Source organism: Dendrobates tinctorius, unplaced genomic scaffold (assembly GCF_039654945.1).
Source record: "Dendrobates tinctorius isolate UK_male_01 unplaced genomic scaffold, ASM3965494v1 ptg000062l, whole genome shotgun sequence".
In the NCBI taxonomy this organism is placed as follows: Eukaryota; Metazoa; Chordata; class Amphibia; order Anura; family Dendrobatidae; genus Dendrobates; species Dendrobates tinctorius.
In genome coordinates, this window is record NW_027361730.1 from 19,627,278 (window position 1) to 19,635,635 (window position 8,358).

The 8,358-nt window shown below is 40.7% G+C and overlaps 2 protein-coding genes across 2 annotated transcripts; both read right to left on the minus strand.

Moving 5' to 3' along the window:
• Positions 1-1,995: 1,995 nt before the first annotated feature.
• LOC141093139 (cholesterol 25-hydroxylase-like protein 1, member 2) lies at positions 1,996-3,263 on the minus strand. Its single transcript, XM_073579612.1, has one exon. The coding sequence runs from the start codon at positions 3,165-3,167 to the stop codon at positions 2,226-2,228; it is 942 nt and encodes a 313-aa protein (XP_073435713.1). The 5' UTR covers positions 3,168-3,263; the 3' UTR covers positions 1,996-2,225.
• A 1,648-nt stretch (positions 3,264-4,911) lies between these two features.
• Positions 4,912-5,709, minus strand: LOC141093140 (cholesterol 25-hydroxylase-like protein 1, member 1). Its single transcript, XM_073579613.1, has one exon. The coding sequence runs from the start codon at positions 5,707-5,709 to the stop codon at positions 4,912-4,914; it is 798 nt and encodes a 265-aa protein (XP_073435714.1).
• Between the last annotated feature and the right edge of the window lie 2,649 nt (positions 5,710-8,358).

Consider the following 8,358-nt stretch of genomic DNA (forward strand, 5'->3'; position numbering starts at 1 on the left):
CTGTTAAATGCCACGGTCAATCCGTCAATTACAGCACGTGTCCTTGGAAAGCGCGCTGTTCTAACTACTGATCAGCACGCCTACAATGTTATATAGATGGAAAAAATAAAAAAAGTTGTGGTTTTGGACAAAGAGAAGGAAAAAACGGAAGCACCAAAATGGAAAGTTGCCAAATGGAGTATGGGTATGTGTGCTTGCCCTACAATAGAATGCACTTGGTGACATTGTTGGCTGATGTCCTATGACTCGCATATAATATAATATCCAGATTGATAATCTGAGGTTAGTGCTAGCCTTTATCATTAGAAGTTGCTGTAGGAATCAATCTAAATGATTCTAATTTCACTGTCTATTAAACTTGTCTGACTTATGTTTTTTTTCAAAAGGCAGGGAGTTTTATAAAACAGTAACGTAATATTAAAGTAAACTCGCCACCAGTAACCCTTACTACTACAGTATAGGCTATACTAGTTGCTTCTACCAGGATTGCAAGGTATGACATCTATGATTACCTGACCATCGAGGTATATGATTGGCTGCAGTCAGTCTGGTGACTGAAAGGGAAAATCATCCAGATGATGGTTTAAATGGCATAAAATGTCACACAGGTTCCCTTTAAATGTCATTGGTAATATGATGGCTGAACTAAATATCAGATTGATTGGACATTGGCATGTATAATTACCAATATCAGTAGGTTGTGCATAATAATAGTTTTCACTTTACACACATGTAGGCAGAGACTTGTCACTCCAGGGCACTGGGTGGGGAGAAGCCACCAGGGACCTGCTTGTCTGACTAGTCCATAGCACAGCTCGGTCCATAGTGGCTCTTAAAATATGTTTTTCTCTGAAACGCTGCAACGTTTCAGAGTCAAACATACCTGGCTGAGATCATACAGCCAGCGCCTAATACATGCTGCCTCTGTAGTATTGAGTAGCATGTCTTAGATGTCAGGTTAGTTCCCCATATACATTGCAAGGCTGCCGGTGCAAAGATTCTTTGGCTGATCGTTTAGCTGTCAACTATCTTGTTGGTTTCTCCCAAACACAGTGTGCTCTTTGGCTGTGTCCTCATGTGTTCTCTATCAGAAAGCAGCTGACAGACATCTCTCCCAGCAGTTTATCTCTGGGAAAATAAAGTGATTGGCAGCCAGAAATCAGACATTCCCAATCGACATCTCCAGGGACAATATGTTGACCAGTGCTCAAATATACATTAGAGTGTCGATCGAACCTGTCAATATTGGTGGTTGCCTCCAACATTAGTTTAAAATGTATGGTAGGCTTTAAACTATAGTAAAATAGATACTGCTGTTGCACATTTCACCACAAAAGAACCAAGTTCTTGGCCTGAGGGAGATTTCCTTTGATAGGAACTGATTCAGTATCACTATTATAAGTATTCCTCTTAAAGAGAATGAGTGATAACTTGTTGACCGGTGGGGCCAACCATTGGAACCTGCACCAATAGTAGGAATGGGAACTTTTATCCCAGCTAGAATTGAGTGGCAGTGGCCACATACAACCTGTGATCCATTCATTCCCTATTGGGCTGCTTATTGCTGCGTTTGACTTTGGTCGGCAGCACTTAAAGACTAAATTTAGCAGCGGTCGAATGTCCGATCTGCTGCACCATTTTATATAAGAGACAAAATTTCCCTATCAGGGATAAAATTCTCCGCTCTTGGTGCAGGTCCCAGCAGGTCCCAGCAGTCAGACCTCATGGATGGGTGGTATATTGTCTTCACCGGACAACCCTTTTGATAGTACCTTTGATAGTGATTGAATCTCTCACATCTTTACCTCTGTGTTTGGCGTAGTGTTTGGGAATGACAGCATGTTTATAACATTATATTGATGTTCTTTAGAAAATATCAATTTGATTTTTGTATATACTGTAAATTGCTTGCAGCCAGACCAACATACCTTATTCTGTTTCACAACATGTAAGTAGTTTTCTTATATCCTTCTTCCAAATAAATAGTCTTCTAAATATTTCACAAAGCAAAAGCAGTATATTATTGTAATGGAAAATTAGGACTGTGTCAGAGTTGTTCAGTAGCCAAAGACCCGGAATACATTTTAATGTAAATCATATACCATCAAAACACCATAGATTGTAATCCTGGTGTCGAAACAAATACATATTCTCGTTAACAACTGAAATATTCTCATTATTATCAAAACATATAAACGAGTCGCTCTTTACATACAATATATAATTTATATATTCCTTTCTTCAGCAATCCTATGTGTTGGTGAGACGCTTTCATCATAGAGGTTATCCTCCTGTTGACTGGCACAGCAGGTTTTATTTGAGGTGTCAACCTCCAGGATGCCCTGAGCAATAGAAAAGTCTGCATGCGTGCCAAAAATTTTGTCCCAATGTGTAAAGTGAGGAGCATAGTTACTCATGGGTTTTTGGTGATGTACATCATGTTTATTTGGACCCCCATAGATTCCAAATGGTATCAGATGTGAAGTGGACCATGGAAAATCATAACCACAATGGTCTTCCACAGAGATATATACATGAAATACCATAAATATCCAGGTTGTGAGAATGTGGCACCTGAAGATTATAGGGTTTATTGTAGTCCAGAATCCAACAGTCACCAGTTCCCAGCCTCCAAGACACTGCGTGGCTAAGGAGAAAGGAGCCATGTATTCATGATGAATGGCATGGAATGTTTTGTATAGCCACCTGTTCTTGTGATGGATCATGTGCCAAATAAAATATTGAAAATCAAATAGCAGAAGGCTGGCCGTCACGCCAAACACTAGATCCAAAATGCTCGGAGCCTCTTCTGGCAACAGGCATGGAGGTCTCCAGTACCACTGGGCAAAAGCAGCTGGAAAGATAAAGAACAGGTGGTTGTATAGTGTCACTCCGAGGCAATGGAGAATCATTGGTCCAGTTGGATTTCTGTCCTGTTGGATCTTATACTTGTGAATAAAAGGCCACCTTCTGCCCATGATGTTGAAAACCAGGTAAGGCATGCAAGAGAAAGCATAGCATGACACTGTAAGGACTACCGGGAAGAGGGGAGACCTAAGAGTATCAGCATAATGAAGCCGCAGGTAGTCCCACAATGGCTGGAGAAGTGGTCCGCTATAGATGTATGTGTCCAGAGCATGGGACAGACATGAGAAGGCTTCCATCATCAGCACCTGCTTAGCTATGATCTTCAATGGAAATGCTGCATAGGATCTTCCTTTTTATTATGCATTCGGATGGCGCTGAGCTGACTCCCCCTCCCATTCGCAGCTTTCACAAACCCAACAATTCAGACCCTTTCCAGCTCCCTGACAACACAGCCTGGATCCAGGAGGATAATGTGACTGCTTTAAAGGGGCCACAATTCACAACAACAGCTTTTAATTATAGCACTGAAACATTGAATAGATAAGTGGCGTTACATGTGCGATTTCATTCAAATACGTAGAAAATATCTGCATTTAAAAGGACTCTTAAGAAATTATCTACTTTCGTCAATTTAACCCTGTTGCTTTAGAAGCACTGAACAAAATTAGTGTTAGGTTACTGTTGAATTATTTAATTACTGAAACCGTGCACTGAAACATCAGAATGGACTTCATGCTACAATAATCAAGGTGATCAACATATTTCAAATAAGAAAAGTATGACTTTTATTGTCTAGCATAACAATTTGCAAAATAATGACATGTTTATAAGGTGAGTATTAGACATGGCGTAATTATTTTCTCTTTTATTGTCATGTGCTTAGTGCTATTGATTACTGTATGGTACTTAGGGTTTGCCAGGCTGAGAAGCAATTTCTCAAGATATTCTATGTCACTGCAGACTGCCAACACCTGATAGTATGTGATGAGCACACAATCACAATTCCCCCGTATTTCCCGTGTGAATTGGCATGACATGTATGAAATTTCCATACTTGCGGTCAGATGCCAACTTCTTTCATCTGGTTTCGGTCCATAGAAGGGAATTGAGAAAAGATGGGCGAGACTAGACAGCACTTGGCCACAAGTAGGAAAATTGCATACATGTTGATATGTGACCACCCACTAAGGGGAATCATGACAGTGTGCACATCGCAGTCTGCAGATTCTGCAGTACCATAACGTGACTGTAGACTTTCCTTCTTATAACAGACAACCTCTTATACTTGCAAATGTCTGAAATAACTATTTCCCTGAAATAAACATTGATTAGACTTATCAGTATATAGAGTGTGTCCATAAAGTCATGATGCACGTTTGACCAGTCACTGGAAAGCGCCAAAAGACGACAGAAATGTCAAATCTGCTCCAAATAAAAGAAAAACTCTTCCAGTTTCATACCTATTCAGTGCAGTTCGATGTGGGCTCCATTTGTTGCCCTATACACATCCAAACGATAGTGAAGTTCTTGCCACACATGTGTAAGGACGTCTGGTGTAACAGAGTGAATAACGTCTGTGATTCTCTGTTTTAAATGAATAATGTCGTTGATACGCACATATTTTTTTAGGTCTCCTTAGGTAGCTATCCCATATAGCCTCTACAGACTTGTCACTGACTGATGGCCTACCAGAACTGGGTTTCCTGTGACTGGTCAAAAGTGCACCATGACTTTACGGACACACTCTATTTTACTGATATATCGAGCAATATGACCATGAGAAAAGTTATTAACAATCACGTTTTATGAGTCCCAGATTGTAATCACACAGATAATTGTGCATATTCCTTTCTACAGGTGGATCTGAATGAAATGCAGATAACATAGTATTTACATGTAAAATCACATTTTAAGAATCTTTTATTTCCTGGAATAAGCATCAGAACTCTCTATTGGTCTATTGGTTAATGTGTAATATACAGTTTGTTTTCCCTACACTTTGTTGTAGTAGTTATAGCAACTTTTACAACAGATAATTGGATATTAGGCTTTTGCACTAGTAGAGCAATCAGTTCCACAAATTAAGTCCCAATGTCGAAAAAATGGAGCAAAGTTTGTTCCTGGCTTTTGATGATGCAAGTCATGGGCTAAAGCACCTCCATATAAGCCAAGTGGAAATATATGGTGAAAGGACCATGGAAAATTATAGCCTATGTGATCATCCACAGACATCCAAATACTAATAATGTTACAAGTCCATGATGTCAACGGATGACATCCAAATTCAAGTGGATTCATGGTACTCCAAAAGCCAACAGTTATCAACTCATAGCCACTGAGGTTCTGACTAGCCCATGAAAATGGTGCCACATACTCGTGATGAACAGCATGGACCTTTTTGTATAACCAGATGTTTTTATGGTGTAGAACATGCCATATAAAATACTGTAAGTCAAACAAAAGTAGACATCCCAAGACCTCCCCGAAAAGAGTACAAATGGAAGGAGCACTTACTGGCAAGGAAATAGGTGGCATCCACAACCAATTCAAAAATACTATGGGAAAGACATATATCACATGGTTGACCACAGCCCTCCAGATACAGAAAATCATCATTCTTATTGTTGGTTGCTTGTCCTTCTGAATTTTGTATTGATAAAAAAATTGACATCGCTCTCCCAAGATGTCTATGACAGCAAATGGTAAACTGAAGCATAGAAAGCCAGAAAATGCAAGCAAGACAGGGAAAGCAGGACTATTCACAGGGCCACCAAACTCCGAGAGAATGTAATCCCAAAATGGCTGAAGAACCAAATGTTGGCTGGAAGTAGATGAGTTCATTCTGATATTTGTGTTCAGAGGCTCTCACTGGACAATTTATCTGGCCACTAATCCATAGACCAAGATATAGCGTGTATTAAAGACATTTTTTCTATAAGAGTTTTAAAGATCTGGTGGAACAATCTCGTTACACAATGACAAAATAAGTAATTGTGCTGCTTGCAGATTAGCTTCTAAGTATAAAAGCGGATAAGATTTTGAAAGCTGCCAGCAAAGACTAGAAAAAATGCACTAGTCAAGATGGCAAAGAGTGAAATCTTAGTATTTGTAACTCTATAAATATTAAAGTATGCTAAGTACAATTAATACAACAAAGTTTATTTTTTTTTCTTTAGTTCCTTTCTATTAAGGGTGCTAGGGAATCATCATGTGCCATCATTTCAAGATATTTGCACAAATAAATAAGAAAAAATTATAAATCAGAAAATATTGGTTATTGTACCTACATTCACAGTTGTAAAATAATAATTGACAAATGTTCATCAGAGAAATATCTTGGAGAAGATTATTATTTCATTACACAAGAAGACTTTTTTATTTCATTCAGAATGCGGTAATCAGAATACGGATATAAAAATGGGCTCAGAAATGAATTCTGACTTCTACAGTAAAGCAGCCCATATTGTTCAACTTTATGAATCACATGCTGGCTTTTCACAGAGATACATCCACTCAAAAGCTGTTTGTGTATCTGTGAAGCCCATGATTTTTATTTTTTTTTAACAGAGTTGATTCCTTGTTAATTGAAATTGAGAAGCTGAATTATAATTTGGAAAAGTGTGAGGGAATAATTTTTCCAAAAACTTAGTCAATATAATTATGTCCATAAATTCTTAAACTGCATCTTCCGTCATCAAAATAATTGCATTTGCATATATAGAAAAAAATGCTGGTGACAATTAGGCCCCATACTATCAAAATGTAGTATGAACCAAAGAATATCAGCCATAGCGGTCATATATTAGCACAAGACACAAGGCATATACCGTATGCTTCCCATCTTTTGCCTTAGACTTCCATTAAGATTATGCTGTGTACACAATTATCCTGTAAGTACTTTGAACATATCATCATTTTTATACAGATTTTCCAACTTCAAACTGTATGAACTTGAATGCTTATTGGATGAAGCAGGTCGGGTGATGTATATTTGGGTAATGAGGAAGGATGTAGCACAAGGATATCAACATCCCGTTAACAACCCTGCCGGCATCACTGCATGGCCTCCCATCCCCCACCTGCCTTACACACCTACTTACTCACTACTTCGGGCCATGCGGTGAGTTCTGTCTTCTGCCGGCTCCTTGCTGTGAAACCTCATGTCTACTGCTTGCTGGCTTCATGCTTCCTGGCTGTGTGCTTAGAGCGGCGGCCCCGGCACTTCATCTTTCTTATAGGGTCAGAGTGCACCTCCCTAGGTTTCCCTAGCCAATTGCCAAGAGGCCTCAGGTACTTAAGGCATCCTCGCCCATTGGAGGATGCCTGAGCAACTATTTCCCTCAGTCAGTGTCTTGCTGCTGAGGTGCCAGGTCCTGTCTTGTTTCCGGCTTCTCTGGTGGCTGCATTCCCAGACCTGTTACGTGCACTTTGTGTCCTATGTTTCCACCTCCCTGAGGGCTGTATACTCAGGCCTGTGTCCTTGTTCCTTATCTGTTCCCATGTCTGTCCTTGTCTGTACTGTGTCCTATTCTTGTATCATAGATCCAGGCCCTGTTCCTGTACCTGACCTTGTCTGAACTCAGCCCTACCTGTGTCCGTTTATTTCCCTGTCTGTTGTGTTTCCTATCCTGCTGTGTGTTTCCTTGTGGTATCTGCATCCTATGACTTTGCTCTGCACTCTACTCTGCATCCTGCTCTTTGCTCCACACCCTGCAGCTCTGCTCCACTCTTTGCTCTGCAACCTGTGGCTCTGCTCTGCTCTCTGGCACGCACCCTGCAGCTCTGCTCCGCTCTTTGCTCCGCACACTACAGCTCTGCTCCGCACCCTGCAGCTCTGCTCCGCTCTTTGCTCTGCACCCTGCGGCTCTGCTCTGCTCTTTGAAACAAGAAAAATTATAGCCAGCTCACCCAGTTAGACGTCTTTAGTGGTTCTGCTCACTGCCAGGAAGCCGCACGGAGTTGTAATGGGAGAGGCACACCCATGTTGCAATAGAAACAAAAACCAGCAAATAATTCCAGCGGATGCTTCCTACTTGGCCATAAAATCCATTTTATTTATATCTTTTAAAATAGTTCCATGTGGCAGAAATCCAAATATATACAGGGGGTCAGAAGAAAAAAGGGCACACTGCTGCTTTATGCATGCAGACTACGCGTTTCGACCTTACTAGGTCTTCTAGGTCTCCTAGGAACTATTTTAAAAGATATACAGTAAATAAAATGGATTTTATGGCCAAGTAGGAAGCATCCGCTGGAATTATTTGCTGGCTCTGCTCTTTGCTCCACACCTTGCAGCGCTGTTCCGCTCTTTGCCCCGCAACCTGCGGCTCTGCTCCAACCTTTTGCTCCTCACCTTGTGGTTCTGCCTTGCTCCGCATACCTGCGGTTCTGCCTTGCTCTGCTCATTGCGTTTCTGCTTTGCTCCACATACCTGCGGTTCTGCCCTACTCCATATACCTGCGGTTCTGCTCAGCAATTGCTTCACAACCT

Bases quoted from the DNA above. Each gene is read 5' to 3' on its own strand.
- LOC141093140 (XM_073579613.1), bottom strand. From the start codon at position 5,709: ATGAACTCATCTACTTCCAGCCAACATTTGGTTCTTCAGCCATTTTGG.
- LOC141093139 (XM_073579612.1), bottom strand. From the start codon at position 3,167: ATGATGGAAGCCTTCTCATGTCTGTCCCATGCTCTGGACACATACATC.